The sequence below is a fragment of the Mesoplodon bidens genome (genome assembly GCF_964165515.1).
Source record: "Mesoplodon bidens genome assembly, chromosome: 6".
Classification (NCBI taxonomy): domain Eukaryota; kingdom Metazoa; phylum Chordata; class Mammalia; order Artiodactyla; family Ziphiidae; genus Mesoplodon; species Mesoplodon bidens.
In genome coordinates, this window is record NC_138162.1 from 7,716,434 (window position 1) to 7,733,175 (window position 16,742).

Here is a 16,742-nt window from a genome sequence, read left to right on the forward strand (position 1 = left end):
TGAACATGGATCCCCTGCCCCCAGCCCAGAGCCTGACCCGGACTCACAAAGCAGGTTTGGGGCAGAGGGTTTGGGGACAACAGAGTAGGCCCAGGTTTCTGGGTTCAAGGCCTCATCTGGGGACCCTGGTGAGGCCTCTTCCATCCCCTGTTCTCACCTTGCCCCACCTCTAGGGAGAGCAGAGGCTAATGGGGTGGAGTCAGCCACCTTATGGAGGAGGAGAATGATAAATCCTGCATTTAACCATCATTTCTAGGTGCCAGGCAAATGCTTTTCATTTGTGCAAGACTCTGAGCTTCAGAAGGGTAGGCTTGCATCTTTCCGTCTGTTGCTGTATCCCATGGCTCAGCACAAGGCTTAGCACACAAGACGTCCTTAATAAATGGGCACTGAATTCCCAAGTCCTCAAAAAGTGCTCCCAGGGCTTCTCTGGTGGCGCAGTGGTTGAGAGTCCGCCTGCCAATGCAGGGGACACGGGTTCGTGCCCCGGTCCGGGAAGATCCCACATGCCGCGGAGCGGCTGGGCCCGTGAGCCATGACCGCTGAGCCTGCGCGTCCGGAGCCTGTGCTCCGCAACGGGAGAGGCCACAACAGTGAGAGGGCTGTGTACCACACACACAAAAAAAGTGCTCCCATATGGAAATGATCATTTTACAGATGAGGCAACTGAGGCTCAGAAAGGCCAAGTTCACCCAATGAGGAATGGCAGAGCTGGGATTCAATCCTGAGGCTGTTGGACTCCAGAGCCTGCGAACTTGCCCATCAAACTCTGCTGCCCTCTAAACCTGAGGAGCCAGACTTGGCTTTTTATGTAATTCAATTAAATTCAGTCTAGAACATATTTGGGAGCAGCTGCTCTGTGCCAGGCTCTGTGCTGGGCCCTGGGGATGCGAGGAGATGAGTCAGACAGTTCCCACCCCGAGGAGCTCACAGCATGGTGGGAGAGAGAGAAGTAAACAGATAATGCAATGCAGTGTGACATGTGCTGGAATGGAGGTGCACCAGGCAGCACAGAGAGGGAGGTGATTAACTGGGGGGGGAAGCGAGCAGGGGGGGAGCTTCCTGTCTCTGTCTCTCCCCTCCTTTATTCGCTGATGCCTTTGCAGGGGTGACCCCCTAGTACTTGGGATCCCTCAGGGCTGCGGAGGTAGGACATCTGTTCTCACAGAGGCTGGGGTGGGCCTGGGGGCCTGGGGTCTACCTTCTTCCCCACCAGCTCCTCACCCAGCAGTACCATGGCAACAGTAGTTGCCATGGAAACTGCAGGAGGGGTTGGGAAGGATGGGACTCCCCACAGAGAGCCCCCTCCCCATGCAGAGACATGAACCTTCCCTGGAGCTCTTCCCTGACAGCACCCCTCCGCCCCCCACACAGGTGGGCCCACTTGGCCCTGGCAGGCCAGAGGGGCAGAGGTCCCTGAGGTGCCACATAGAGGGTGTGGGGAGCCCAGGGCCCAGCTGGAGGGGTGGTCAAGGGTCTGCTCCAGCCTGCTCCGAGTTGCAGCCTCCCAGGGCTACTTAAAGGACAAGCAGCTTATGGGAAGCTGAGATTAGAGCACAGGGCCATGTGTGGGAGCAGAGTGCCTCCTCTGACCAGGATCTCCCAGGGCCGGGGTGGGGATGGGGTGCCCAGGTGGGGAGGGGCCCCATCTTGGCCCTGGCCCAGGTTCTCAAAGGGGGGCCCTCACACAGTCCGTGTCAGAGTTCCCCAGGCAGCCTGTTCAAATGCACATTCCTCAGACAGGCTGGGTTAGAATCTCGGGGGGGCAGGGGAGGGGAGGAGGGAATCTGGATTTTAAACACGATCCCCATATGATTTTCATGTTCCTGTCAAGTTTAAGGATCACTGGCTCAGTGATGAGCCAGTGCCGGGAAGAGGCCCTGGGTTCGAATCCTGCCTTGGCCAGTCCCCGGCCTGGTGCCCCCGGGGCAAGTTGCTTCACGCTCTGGGCCTCAGGGTCCTCAGCTGTAAACCACATGATCTAAACCAGGCATCACATACTACCACGCATGGCTGTGGGAGGATCCTTGGAGCCCTTTCACCGAGAGCTTAGCCCATGCCTGGTACATAGTAGGCGCTCAGCAGCTGGAGGGGCCTGTCAAGGAGGTCCTCCTGCCCTCGGTCTCTTCCCTCGGAGGCTCCCCAGATTTCAGCAAGGAATCCAAGAGCCTGAAGAACCCTCTGCCTCACCTCCTTCGGGCACTGAATTGGATCTTGGGATTCTGACCACAGAATGTTGGGTGGAAACAATGGACATCAAGGAGGTGCAGTTTTCAGAGAACGTCTCACTCCCCTGTCATTGTCCAGAGGGTGGAACAGAGGCCCACAGAAGGGCAGGGAGCTGTGAGGCCACACAGCAATGGGAGAGGTAGGAGAGGTGGCCGAGATGGGACCAGGACCGGGAGGCTGGCTCTCCAGCCCCACGTGCCTGGACAGGCAGTGACAAGGACCGGCTGGTTCCCATGTCCAGACTGAGCGCCTTGCTCCCTGTTGGATTCCCACGCTGGGCACAGGCTGGGCTACAGCAGGGGCTCAGGCAACACTGGTAGGAGCAAGCACGGCTGAGCGGCTCCACAGCTCCTGCCTTTCAACCGGAAAGGCTGCCCCATGCCCTCTGTTAAAGTGTACCTTGGTGCCTCCCCACTGGGGATTCGGGCCTGATCTGGCCTCCAGCCAGAGCCCCCCCTGCACCTCCCACCCAGCTCCTGGTTGGGAGGACAGAACTGGTGCCCAGAGAAAAGTGTGCCGAGCCCACCAGCCTCGAGGGACGTGTGGGAGGGGTGGATGGTGACAGGCCAGCCCCTCCCACTCATCCTGGACAGATGGTGGTTTCCCGGGGAGGCCTTGCCTTGCCATCTGCAGAAGTACCTTCAAACCTGAAGCACAGGGAGGATGAAATAAACACGTCTCACGACCTCCAGGCGCCACATACTCCCCGTCTGAATTGGCACTGTCACCCCAGAGGGGCCTGGAGAAATTACACCAAAGGGCCGAAGTGACCCCACCCCTACTCTGGTATCGGAGATCCGGGACTATTGCTCTGGAAGCCTGGTTTCTGGGTCCTGCTGAATGTAAACAACAGCAGAAAGGAGCATGCTTGGTCTGGCAGGTACCCAGCGGCAGTCATCCTTATAAGTCTCTTGTTTCCTGGGCTCTGATGTCAGACAGGCCAGGCGTTGGATGTCAGAGCTGCCACTTAGGAGCTGTGTGGCTATGGACAAATGACCAGGCCTCTCTGAGCCTCAGTTTCCTTCTCAGTAAAATGGGTTTCTGTGAGGCTTACATAAACTAATGCCTGAATAAATGGTAGCAATGATTATAAATATGACTTGTTGAGCAATCTGAGAACACAGGCTGGGCTCCCACAACCATGTCACCAATTGATGCAGCAGGGAGGGAGTTGGAAGGTGGGTCTCCTGGGGGCTGGCCGGAAGAGGATGGAGGCCAGGATATTTCCTGCCAAACCTTGCCTTGGAAGTGGAAGGCAAGCGGGCCAGGCAGGCTGTGAGATGCCCTCTGAAGCAGGGATCCAGGGTGGAGGCGAGGGAGTGGATGGGCCAAGAAACACAGTGGGGAGGAGGTGAGGCCAGGCAACAAGTCCCGCTCTGTTCCTGCGGCCCCAGGAGGCCCCAGGCCGGCCCACTTCGTTGCACAGCCCATGAATTTCCAGCTGAGGTTTGAACATTTTAGGGCAGCCCTGGCCTTAGCTTCCCCTGATATTCTGATGTCCAGTAAACAGGGTTGGTCCTGTTTACCACCATATTCCCAGCACCCAGCTCGGAGCCTGGCACTGAGCGGGCACTCGGGACGCCGCTGTCGACCGAAAGAATGATTTGACAAAGCTCCTACAGTCCTCCCACCATCGCCCTCATTGCACAGATGTGGAAACTGAGGCATAAAAAGGGGAAGAGTGTTGCCCAAGTTCACAGTGCAAGTTGGCGGCAGGGTAGGACTGGTGCCCAGGGCTCTGGACTCCAAGCCCGGTGCTCTCTCCACAACATCCTTTTTCTCTATTAAAGAAAATCTATGGGGCTTCCCTGGTGGCGCAGTGGTTAAGAATCCGCCTGCCAATGCAGGGGACACGAATTCGAGCCCTGGTCCAGTAAGATCCCACATGCCGTGGAGCAACTAAACCCGTGTGCCACAACTACTGAGCCTGCGCTCCAGAGCCCGTGAGCCACAACTCCTGAAGCCCGGGCGCCTAGAGCCCATGCTCGGCAACAACAGAAGCCACCGCAATGAGAAGCCCGAGCACCGCAACGAAGAGTAGCCCCCACTCACCGCAACTAGAGAAAGCCCGCGCGCGGCAACAAAGACCCAACGCAGCCAAAATAAATAAATAAATAAATAAATAAATAAATAATTTTTAAAAATGTTAAAAATAATTAATTAATTAAAAAAAAAAGAAAATCTGTGATCTTTCCTTCCACCTTATCCTTCCATCCTTCCTATGTTTCTTCTTCTTCTTCTTTTCTTTTTTTTTGCGGTACGCGGGCCTCTCACTGTTGTGGCCTCTCCCGTTGCAGAGCGCAGGCTCCGGACACCCCTTCCTACGTTTCTTCTTTGCTTCTTTCCTTCCTGCCTCCCTCCCTTCCTTCCTCTTTCCTTTCCTTCAAGTGTTGATGACTTTATACTTTCAAAATGAAAATCAATTTCTCTTTTGCCTGTACCTTAAAAAATCATATGTTCTCCCTTTTAAAAAACTTTCGGGGCTTCCCTGGTGGCGCAGTGGTTGAGAGTCTGCCTGCCGATGCAGGGGACACGGGTTCGTGCCCCGGTCCGGGAAGATCCCACATGCCACGGAGCGGCTGGGCTCGTGAGCCATGGCCGCTGAGCCTGCGCGTCCGGAGCCTGTGCTCTGCAACGGGAGAGGCCACCACAGTGAGAGGTCCGCGTACGGCAAAAAACAAAAAACAACTTTCGACTACTATGTATAAAATAGATAACTAATAAGAACCTACTGTATAGCACAGGGAACTTTACTCAGTACTCTGTAATGACCTATATGGGAATAGAATCTAAAAAAAGAGTGGATACACGCATATGTATAAGTGACTCACTTTGCTGTACAGCAGAAACTAACACAACATTGTAAATCAACTATACTCCAATAAAAATGAATTTAAAAAATTAAAATAAAATTGAAAAATTTCACAAAATAAAATGTTGAGATGGCCAAGAAGCACATGAAAAGCTGCTAAACATCACTCATTATTAGAGAAATGCACATCAAAACTACAATGAGGTATCACCTCACACCAGTTAGAATGGCCATCATCAGAAAATCTACAAACAACAAATGCTGGAGAGGGTGTGGAGAAAAGGGGACCCTCCTGCACTGTTGGTGGGAATGAAAATTGATACAATCACTATGGAGAACGGTATGGAGGTTCCTTAAAAAACTAAAAATAGAACTACCATACGACCCAGCAATCCCACTACTGGGCATATACCCAGAGAAAACCATAATTCAAAAAGACACATGCACCCCAATGTTCATTGAAGCACTATTTACAATAGCCAGGTCATGGAAGCAACTTAAATGCCCATCGACAGACGAATGGATAAAGAAGATGTGGCACATATGTACAATGGAATATTACTCAGCCATAAAAAGGAATGAAATTGGGTCATTTGTAGAGACTTGGATGGACCTAGAGACTGTCATACAAGTGAAGTAAGTCAGAAAGAAAAAAACAAATATCATATATTAACACATATATATGGAACCTAGAAAAATGGTACAGATGAACTGGTTTGCAGGGCAGAAATAGAAACACAGATGCAGAGAACAAACGTATGGACACCAAGGGGGGAAAGTGGTGGGGGTGGGTGGTGGTGGTGGTGGGATGAATTGGGAGATTGGGATTGACATATATACACTAATATGCATAAAATGGATAACTAATAAGAACCTGCTGTATAAAAAATAAATAAAATAAAATTCAAAAATTCAAAAAAAAAAAGAAATTGCTGTTTCCAGCTATTGAGTCAGAAAAATAAATAAATAAATAAAATGTTGCAAAAATAAAAAGCAACCAACACCGCAACACCTGGGGCTCACCGTTGTAAACATTTTATCACTTATAATAATAGTCATGGCAAACACTGATGCATTGTTGACTGCTGGCCAAGGACTCTGCCGGGGGCTCTAAAATCTGCATCATCACGAGGTTTCTTTTGGGGGTGATGGAAGTGTTCTAAAATTAGATTGTGATGATGGTTGCACAAGTCTGTAAATATGCTAAAAACCATTGAAGTGTGCACTAAAAATGGGTGAATTGTATGGCATGTAAATTATACCTTGATAAAGCTGTTTAAGAAATCTGCATCCTCTTGTTTGATTCTCGAATGGCTGTGTGAGGTTGGCCTGTCCAGTTTCCCCAACATAAAGGGGAAGAAACTGAGGCTCAGAGAGATGAAGTCAGGTGCCCCTCATGTGCCTACTTGTGCCTAGGGCTCTGAGCCACACTTGGGTAGTGGTTTTGCTACCTAACAGCTCAGCACAAACTTTTCCCAAGTCGCTCAATACAGAGCTACATCTGGATCCTTATTTCTTATCACCAGCAGCTTGCTGTGAAGGAATCTCAGCTCCACCACTAAATTATTTCTCTGCTCCTAACCTCAGTTTCCTCATCAGTGAAATGGGACACAATCCAGCAGCTCCCTCCTAGGGTTGTTGAGGGGATGCCTTGAGATCCTGGCTGTAGAAGGATCTAACAGAGTGCCTATTGGTGATGCCATGAGCCACCTGAGTGCCCATCATGTGCTAGGTGCCTGTGTGTGCTAGAGAGCATTGCATTCACCTGCTGAGATGTTTCTCCCCATCCTGGCTGGTGGCCTTGTTTCCCTGTGCTAAGACCAGTGATAAAAGAGTGATGCAGTAATAAACAGATAAAATGTTTATAGTAACCTTGGTTGGAACTCCTCTGCAGGGAGCTCTCAGCCCAAGGCCATGGGCCTCTTTCTCCCTCTATGGTCCCTCATTCTGGAAAAACTGAGCCCTACCATACACACGGAGGTCATGGGCTGGAGGGTGATCAGGGAAGGCATCCTGGAGGAGGTGTTGGCTGACGTGAGCCTTGGAGGTTGAGCCAGTGAAGGAAGAAGACGGAGGTGTGGTGAAGAGCCTTCCCGGCAGAGAGAACAGCACACGCAACGGCACTCAGGATAGTGAGGGAGAGGGATGGCCCATTTTCCCATGAACTGCAAGAGACCCAGGTGGCCCAGGAGAGAGCGGCTGGAGGGGAAGCCAGGCTGGGTAAGGCAGGCCTCAGGGTCCCAACTCAGGAGCTAGGGCTCTGGTTGGAGGGTAGGGGGGCTAAGGAGGGCTTCAAGCAGAGGGGATCAGATTGGGAAGCCATAGAGAGTTCTGTGCTGTCAGACGGAGAATGGCAAGAGAGGCAGCTGCCCCAGGTGCTAAGACAAAGGTGGTGGTGGCCAAGGTAGAGAGAGGGGGGTGGACTGGGGCAGAGTACACAGGGCTTGTAGACTGAATGGATGGAGAGGATGAGAGAGGAGGGGGGAGCTGATCCCGGGGCCTCTGGCCAGGGCACTGGGAAGATGCCATTTAGGTGACTGTCTCAAACACCTTCCAAGGCCAATATTCCTCTTTTTCCTGTTGCCTGTAGTAATTCCAAGTTGCTGGAGCTGACTACTGCAAACAGTTCATATTCCCTAGCCAGATTTCAGTCCAGGGAGGGGGTAAGAGTGCCCGAGAGACACCCAGAGAGAGAAGAGGAGGAGAAGCTGAGGTGTATGGAAATGGAGGCACATGGGTTGGGGTGAAGATGGTGGACATTCACATGGAGGCAGGAGACCTGTGCTGGTTCCTGTTCTGTCTCTGATTCCACCGCTGTGTGACTTCAGGCAGGTCCCCTACCCTCTCTGTGCCATTTCACCATCTGAAAACTTGGGACGATGCTCCTCCTACTGACAGGTTGTTGGTTCCAAAAAGACAATAATCAGCGATGCCCTTGGACCTGGGGAATCGGGGCCCTGACCTTGCACCCCATCCCAGTTGAGATCTCCGGCCTCACCATCCCCATGAAGCATGGGATTCCCAAGGATCAAGGGAAGGTGCCCAACTGGAGCCTGTGCACCCCTCCTAGGGGTCTCAAGCCTACCTCTAGCTTCTGCCCGCCCTGGGGGCGGCCCTCGCTTCGGGGAGGCAACCCCGGGGGGTTAAGGGGGATCCTTTCTGGGGACGGGGATGGAGCTGGAATATGAGGGCAGCCTGGAGAGAGACGCTTCCCATCCCATCACAGAGCTCGGAGGAGTCTGAAATTCTATATTCAACACCAGCCTGCCAGGTTGCTTTGAAGGTGTGTTTGTCAAGGTGGGAGGGCAGAATGTATTGTATTTAGCAATTCCTTAGCTTGATTTATAACAGGAATATTTAGACATACGGCACGTGGGCTCCACTTCTGCTCTTGTTCCAGGGCTGATAACACCACGTCCGTGACTGGCTGCCTCCGCTCCCGCCCCGCCCCTCCTCACCCGCCCGCCAGGTTCCGACCCTCCGACCCCAGCCAAGGCCTGGGAAACTCGATTCTCCTGGCGCCGGGATCAGCTGCCGTCTGCCAGAGTCACCTTTCATTCCCAGCTCCTTGGGGCCACTGGGTGGGGCGGGGGTTTGGGGAAGACGTCCTCTGGCGGGGCTGGGCACGCGGGGCGGGCTGTGGGCGCGTGGCAGGTGCGCGCTCTGAGCAGGGAGAGGGGGAGCAGAGTGTGGCTGCCCGGCAGCATCGCGGGCTCTCTGGGTGGGGATGGCTGAAGGGCCGGCAGCGCCTCCCCGACCCTCCTGGTCTCACTGTGACCTCTGCTCCTCACTGCCTTTCGTCTGGGCTCTCAGACCCACTGGGCTCCCTCCCACCTCGGGCCTTTGCTCAGGTGGGACCCTGAACCCGGAGTATGTTCACTCCTTTGCCTGACCAAGTCCTATTTTTGCTCAGGCCCAGACTTAAGTGCTCAAATGCCTTCCCTGGCCCCCTGACGACTCCCCTCCCTTCAATATCGAGGCTCCTGGTACCCTTTTTCCAACACACAACAAAAGAGCTCTTTGTGTGATGTAGCGTCTGTCTGTCCTGCTCAGCTGTGAGCCCCCTCCCCCGCAGCCCGCCTTCCCCCACAATAGGGGTGGGTCTGGCTTCTTCAGAGCTGTATCCTTAGGGCCTGGCATGCTGCAAGTGCCAAGGAGATGTCAGTTCTCTCTGCCCCCTCCAGTCAGCGACTTTCTACTTTTGATGTCTCAATTATCCCCTAATCATCTTTGGCCTCAGTCTCCAAACCTGGGAAATGGGACCACTAAGATGTAGCCCGAAGTGTTCAGAGGAAGCGACAGATCTTAGTAGTGGGCAGTGGGCTGGGGCTGACCGAGAGAGGGGCTCTCTGAGGCCAGAGACCAGCACAAGTCTGTGCTGGGACGCAAATGCAGAGGAAGGGGCAAGGGGATTGGTAGGAGGCAGAGAGCCTGAGCAGGGGTAGGCAGAGTCACCAGGGAAACCCAAAACACTACCCCCAGGCTGCCCTGTGGGCTCTGGGCAGAGGCTCACTCCCCAGGCTTCCTTCGCTACCCTGGCTAGAGGAGATTCTCCCACCTCCACCCTCACCCTGGCCCTCCTCCCAGCTGGTACCTGTGCCCAGGCAGGAGCAGAATGGGTGCATCCTCTGTGCCAGACCTTACCCCGAGTGCTTCACGGGTATGACGTCAACACTCGCCACAATCCCATGAGGGAGGTGGTATTATTATCCCCATTTTACAGATGAGGAAGTAGCAGCCGGGCAGGGTTTAAGGATATGAGGATATGGGGAGGGGGAAGGGTGGGCTGTGACAAAGCGAGAGAGAGGCATGGACATATATACACTACCAAACATAAAATAGATAGCTAGTGGGAAGCAGCCGCATAGCACAGGGAGATCAGCTCGGTGCTTTGTGACCACCTAGAGGGGTGGGATAGGGAGGGTGGGAGGGAGGGAGACGCAAGAGGGAAGGGATGTGGGAGCAGATGTATATGTATGACTGATTCACTTTGTTATAAAGCAGAAACTAATAAAAAATAAAAATAAAAATGAAAAAAAAAGAAACATGCCCAATGTTGCCCAGCTTGTAAGTGGCAGAGGTAAGCTACAAACCCAGGTCTGCTTCCAGAGCCTGAGCGCTCAGTCCCTCTACCACACTCCCACTGGCCTTGGCCTCCCCAGGGGCCAAACGGGAGGGAAGGTGGGCACTGCCCAAATGTCAGCATGCCTGGGCACCAAAGTGAGCAAGGCCAGGGGCGTTGGAGGCTGGAAGCCTATCCCAGGACACCAGACTTGACGCCGGACGGGTGTTGTGGGGAGGGGGCACGCAGCTGGGGGCAGACAAAGGGAAACCTAGGGCACCAGACATCTGCTCACAACATGCTGGGGTGTCCTGGGGCCCACGCACACTCCTCTGTCTGCACTTACCCCCAAGATGATCTCATCTATGCTCACGGGTTTACATCCTATCTCTTGCAAATGTATATTTCCAGCCAGCCTTCCCCCTGAGCTTCCGACCTGCATCACCACACTGCCCACCTGACATGTCAGACTCAAAGAGTTCAAAACCAAACTCCTGATTTTACCCCCAGCCCCTCACCTGGCTCCTCCTGTACTCTGTTAATGGCGCCAACACCCACCTGCGGTCAAAGGTGCGGAAGTCATCTTGGATTCTTCTTTCCTCACCTTCCACATCCCATCCACCAGCAGGTTTTGTGGGACTTTCCTCCAAAATACATCCTGAACCCCACAGGTCTCCTCCTCTCTCTGCTAAAGCCCTGGTCCAGGCCCTGTCACCTTTGCCCACCGCAGCAGCCTCCTCATCTGTCTCCTGCCCCCCTCCCCAAGTCACATACTTGCTGGAATCAGCTCAAGTCACTCCATTACTTAAAAGCTTCTGATAATAATGAAAACAAACCCAGCTCCTCAGCATAATCTGAGGGCCTTGTAGATCTAGCCCCAGCCTACTCCCCGATGCTGTGTCCGCCTTGCTTACAAAACACCAGCCCCAGTGCTTCCTTTCTGTTCTTCAAGCACACCAAATTCATTACTGCCCCAGGGCCTTTGCATTTGCTGTTCCCTCCACCTAGAATGCTCTCCCCAGAGAGTCACGTGGCTTCTCATCCCTCAGTTCTCCTCTCAGATGTCACCACCTCCTAGAGACCTTCTCTGACCTCCCTGTGGAAAGTGGCCCTTTTCCCTCCCAGCATTGACCCCATTCCCCAGTTTTCTTCTTCATATATCTGCTGAATGACTCAATGAATCAGCCTCAGTTTTCCCTTCTGTAAAAGGGGGACAAAGAAATAGCATAGACCCAGACCAGTCCTAGCGGGGTCCTGGGCAGCTGCTTGGGTCACCTCCATGGCAGAGCTGACAACAGGGTCCTCCTCGTTGCCCGGGAGCCCGGGCTGGCCTGGAGCAATCTTTGCTTCCTCTGTTGTATATTCCACTTCCTCTCCATGGGGGGTTGACTCCCAGGAAGCCCCAGGAGGCAGGGCCACTGTTACCATGCCTATGCGTCTGGGGACCTAGTCCTAGGTAGACAGGTTGGGACCCATGACAGACCAGGCAGGGCTGGCTGGGGGCCCCGGTGAACCTCAGTTTCCCGACTGCACTCCAACACCGGCCTCCTTTCTAGCTTTCATGAGGATCAAGTAATGTTTCCCTGCTCACTCCTCCGCCTCAGGCGCAGTGACCCCTGCTCTGCCCCTGGCCTGCGTCTGCACACCCCGTGCATCCTCCTGCAGGGCCACAGTCAAATGGTATTGGGTTTCGAGAGGGCCCAGGCCTCCTGGGGCAGAATCCACATCTCACTCCACCACTCAACAAGCAAACAGTTGCCGAAGTCAGCTGTGACCAGGCTGGCCTGCTGTGCTGTCTACTTACTGGCACCTCTCTCTGCTGGACAGTGAACTCCGAAAGGGCAGGGGCCTGGTCTGTACTGGCACATGCAGGCCCCAAACCTAACTGACAATCAACACCTCCCTCCCACGTGTTTACAAAAGGGAGCTTTTACACCCGTGAACTCACTGGAGCCCCACGGCCACTGTCTCAGGAAGGTAAGGCAGCAGCTGTCAGTCTGCCCATCACTCAGATGGGGAAAATGGGGACCCACACCCCTGCACGTCCCTTTGCTCAGTGCAGAGCTGGGCTCTTAGAAGCTGTGCAGGCTCCAGATTGGAGTCTAATAGATGCTGTCCTTCCTGGCCCTGTGACCTTGGACATGGCCTCTAACCTCAGTGTCTCAGTTTCCTCACCTGCAGGATGGGCAGCACGGTACCTGCCTCATGGGGCTGTTGTGACCCATCCCGTATTGCATGGCATGGGGCACATGGGAAGGGCCCAGCAGGTGGGAGCTGAGGTCACCTTCCCCTCTGTGCCCCCTGCCCAGAGCATGCAGCAGGCACAGAGCAGGCATTCAGCAGATGTCCAATGGATGAAAGGCAGGCCTATAGTTTGTATACTGGAAAGTTCTGGATGTCCACAAGCGCTATATAAAGCACGAAGACCCCGGGGTTTTATTGTTTCCAGGGTCCTCCCACCCCCTCACTCTGACAGCCAGGCATAGGGAGGGGGACCATCTGTGTGTCTCTTGCCTGTGCCTCTGCTGCTCTGGGCGGTCACGTGACTAGGAGGGGAGTTCTTTGGGAGCCCGTCCCTGGGAGACAGACGGCGTCCCCCTCTGCTGACCAGATGGGTCTGGCCGCCACCCCCCACCCCAGATTCATAGCTCCAGGCAGGATCCTTCCCTCTCATCCCTGGGGTTGACACTGGGCTTCCCAGGTCATTTGTGGGGCAGGAACAACCACCCGGTCCAACTGTCCATATTAGAGATTGGGAAACTGAGGCTCTGAGAGGGCAGTGACTCGCCTGAGGTTTCACAGCAGAAGCTGGCTTGGACCCAGGATGTCTGGCCCGGAATTGCTGTCCCTCTGAGGGCAGAAGCCTCTACCTGCCTCCCTCTCCCACATGTCGTTCGCTTCTTTAGCCATGAAGGTCATTGGCACAAAGCTAGGGTTTCTGAAGAAGGCGAGGGAGGGAGATGACACAGTGGGCCAGTCAGTGTCAATTCTCCCGCCCCCCATCAGTCTGCCCAGCCCCCACTCGGTCTCCAGCACCGGGCCGAGAGCGCCATCCTCTCTCTCTCCTCCTCAGCACCCGAAAAAGCCATCTCCGCCTCCCCTTTCTTGGGGGACCCTGGGGTGGGGGTCACGACCCTGCCTGCCTCCCTAAACCCAGGACACCCTTTGTCTTTGTGGTTGCCCCCGACTCCTTGCCACCCGGCCCTCCCAGCGCCTCGTGGGATCAGAGACAGGAGGGGGATTAGGTTGTGCAAATGGCTCCCCCCTCCCCGCCATCCTGCCTCCCTGTCTTAGTCATCTCTGCCCTCCGCCGCCTTCTCCCTCCATTACAATCCCTCTGCTAGGCCAAGGGGAGAACGACATTGACAGGTGCCCCCACCCAGGGGCGGCGGCGGGGCGAGGGGCCGGCTGCTCAGTAAAGGATCAGAAGCAGTTTCTCCCCCACCCCGTCCTCTTCCTCATCCTGCAACCCGCGCCGCCCCCCTCTTCCGCGCTGCGCACGGATGGCGGCTGGAGCCGCAGAGGTGTGTGTGTGTGACGGGGGGAGGCTGCGTCTGCTCTCCGATGCCCACGGGGCTATCTCCTCTCCCAGGGGCTATGGTGTGTGTGGGGGGGTTCCCCTGCCACGGTCTGGGAATTCCCATGAGAGGAGGGAGCTGTCCTCCGTAGGGCCTGGGGTTGGGGGCACTGCCCCAGGGATGCTGCCCGCCTCAAGAGACCCCCAGAGCCGAAGGGGGGAGCTGAGTAATGCAGGCCCCTCAGTACCCAAGGGGGGTTGGGGGGACAGCCCTTTGCCAGGGTCTCGCTGTCTTCCCCAAAGGATGGGGCGGAGGAGGGGGGCGTGATCCCGTGGCCGCTGGCTTGACGTTTGCGGACAAGCCGGGGGCGCTGCGCCCCTGAGGGGCTCTCGTGGAGGGGGTGGGCCGCCTCCTTCTGGCTGGAGGCGGGGGGCGCGCCTTCCGCGGTGCAGCGCCAGGGTCTGCCGTCGGGGCCGGGTGGCGAGGCCCGGAGGACCCGGGCGGGGGGGAGTCCGAGTTCAGGGGCGCGCCGCTCCTACCTGCCTACGAAATTCTCGAGCACCGAGCTCTTGCCGGCGCTCTGGCCGCCCACCACGGCGATCTGCGGCAGGTCGAGGTCCGCGTTCTGGCCGATGGCGGAGAAGGCATCCTGCAGCCGGTTGACCAGCGGGATTAGATCCTCCATGCCACGGTTGCCCATGGTTGCGGCTGGCCCCGCGGGCTGCGATCCGGCGGCCGCTTGGGCTCCCGGCTTTGGCTCCGCCGCTGCAGCCGCGCGCTCAGACTGCCTGCGCCGCGGGGCCCCCTCCCCTCGGGGATCGGAGCGGAGCGCTGTGCCAGAGTGCCGCTAGAGGGCGCCCGCAGCCCTCCGGGTCGGCAGTCATGCGCAGGCGCTGCCCGTGGCACTATGGGGACTGTAGTTTTCTCCTTCTGCGGATTTTGGGGCGCTCGAGCTGTGTCTGGGGGAGGCGCCGATGCTGCACCGCAGATATCATTCCTGGAAATGGTCAAGGTCTCCTAGGTACTAGGTACCGTTAGTACCAGGCCCCTCGGATAGTGGTCATGACTGCCTCACTCCATCGTACAGGTGAGGAAACTGAGGCTTGGAGACATGGGCCTCCTCCAAGGTCATAGTCTCCTGACCTTCAGTTCCACTTGCCCTCACTGCCTTCTACTCTAGGTTGTGACTAATTTATCTCTGGCATTTCCCTTTCCGCCTTTGGGCCTCAGTTTCCCTGTTTCTAGAAGGAGAAGATATAGAACATTAATTCAACAAATATTTACTGAACACCTACTATAAGACAGACCCTGTTCTAGGCACTGGAGATACAACAGTAAACAAGACAGACAGTTGGAGATACAACAGTAAACAAGAACAAGATCTTCCCTCATAGATCTTACAGTGGAGACAGACAGTAAATGAATAAACAGATAAATGAAACAGTAAAAGTGAAAATAGTTATACTAATAGTGATGGGAGAAATAAATATGGGGTGTGAAGAGAGGTACCTGTGTGGGTGCAGAGTCCTCTTTAGCCTGGGAGGTTAGGGGTGTTCTCTGAGGAGATGACATTTGAGAAAAGACCTAAATGTTGAGAAGGAGCCAGCCAGGCCAAATGAACAGCAAGTACAAAGGCCCTGACACTTGGAAGGGCCTTCTTGGGACAGCTGGGACTTCTTGTGACAGTCTTTTCCCCAAACCATCAGGGTGGTGGTAAAACAGTGGGATTTGAATCCAGGACTTCTACAACCCCACCCTGTTTATCCTTTTCACATGGAGAGACCATGGGGCCCCAGGCCTAGACATCCACCTCTGCATTTAAGGAACCTAATTTGGACTCCCCACAAGGCTGGAAAGAAAGGCCAGCCTACCCTGTGCTACTGGGGATCAGCAGGTCACTCTGTCTGTGAACAGAGTGGGGACACTCCTGGGAGATCAGTGGCCTGTGAATTGGAGGCTGTTGTGCATTCACCCATTTAATGCATATTCATTAAGCCAGGAACTATGCTAGACCCCAGTGATAAAGCAATGAGCAAAATGGATAAAGCCCTTACTCACATGTGGCTTATAGTCTAGCGGAAAAAGAAGGATAAAGCACAAATAAGCCAATAAATATGACTGTCAGATGGTGATGAGTGCTTTGGAAAGCAAGAAAGCTGGGGAAGTTGGAGGAGGGGGTAGTGTTGCTATATTGTATAGAGTGGTCAGAGGAGGACTCTGGTAAGGTAAAAATTTGAGCAGAGGCCTGAAGGAAGTGAGGGAGCAACTCATGTGGACATCTAGGGGAGGAATTTTCCAGGCAAGCAAAGGGGAATAAGCAGATACCATCCCAGGAGCTGGGCCTGGGTCTCAGACGAGCTGTGTGATCCAGGTCCCTGCACATCTTTGAGCCTCAGTTATCCAATGTGGGAATGCCTGCGAAGGGCATGGCCCTGGTCTGGCACTTAGGAGACCCTTATTAAACTGCTGATGATGATCACAGCCCTCCAGATAGCTGGAGCATCAGTCAAACACAACGCACGTCCTGTGCAGCTGCTTCAAGCCAGCCCATTATTATGCTCTGAGAGCCAGAGAGGGCAGAGATGAAGCCTGAATTGGAGCCATTAATTTGGAAAGAGGGTGCAGGTTACAGATGTCTGCCTAGAAGAGCACCATCATGGTTGGGTTGTTTTTCCTAATTACAGTAGGGAAACTTATTGTAAAAATCAGACTTTACACAGTGTTTGAAAGCTTCTGGTCATTCTCCCACCCAGAAATAACCACTCCTTACAGCTTAGAGTTTATTCTCTGGCTTATCCCATATATATATTCATTTTGTTTTTATAGAAATGGGATCATACTGTAAATCCTGTACTGCTGTATCACCCATGCCAGACCAGCAGCCTGGGCATCACCCCGAGTTTGTCAGAAATGCAGACTCTCAGGCTTCACTCATGACCTGCTGGATCACAACCTGCATTCAGCAAGAACCAAGGGCCCCTGGAGACTCCGGTGCACATCAAAGTTGGAGCTCTAATACATATTATTATATGCAACTTGCTTTTTTTAGCAACAGTATGTCTTTGACGTCTTTCAGCGTAAGAACAGTTTGGTCATATTCCTTGTTCACAGCTGCATAGTT

The 16,742-nt window shown here is 54.4% G+C and overlaps 1 protein-coding gene across 3 annotated transcripts in view; it reads right to left on the minus strand.

The window, feature by feature from the left end:
• DNM1 (dynamin 1) overlaps window positions 1-14,373 on the minus strand; it is a 46,234-nt gene extending 31,861 nt beyond the window's left edge. For all 3 annotated transcript variants that reach the window (XM_081236764.1, XM_081236765.1, XM_081236766.1), the window contains exon 1: window positions 14,161-14,373. In XM_081236764.1, the coding sequence (XP_081092890.1) occupies window positions 14,161-14,321 (161 nt within the window). In that variant the 5' untranslated portion in view covers window positions 14,322-14,373. The remainder of the gene's footprint in view (window positions 1-14,160) is intronic.
• Window positions 14,374-16,742: the final 2,369 nt, after the last annotated feature.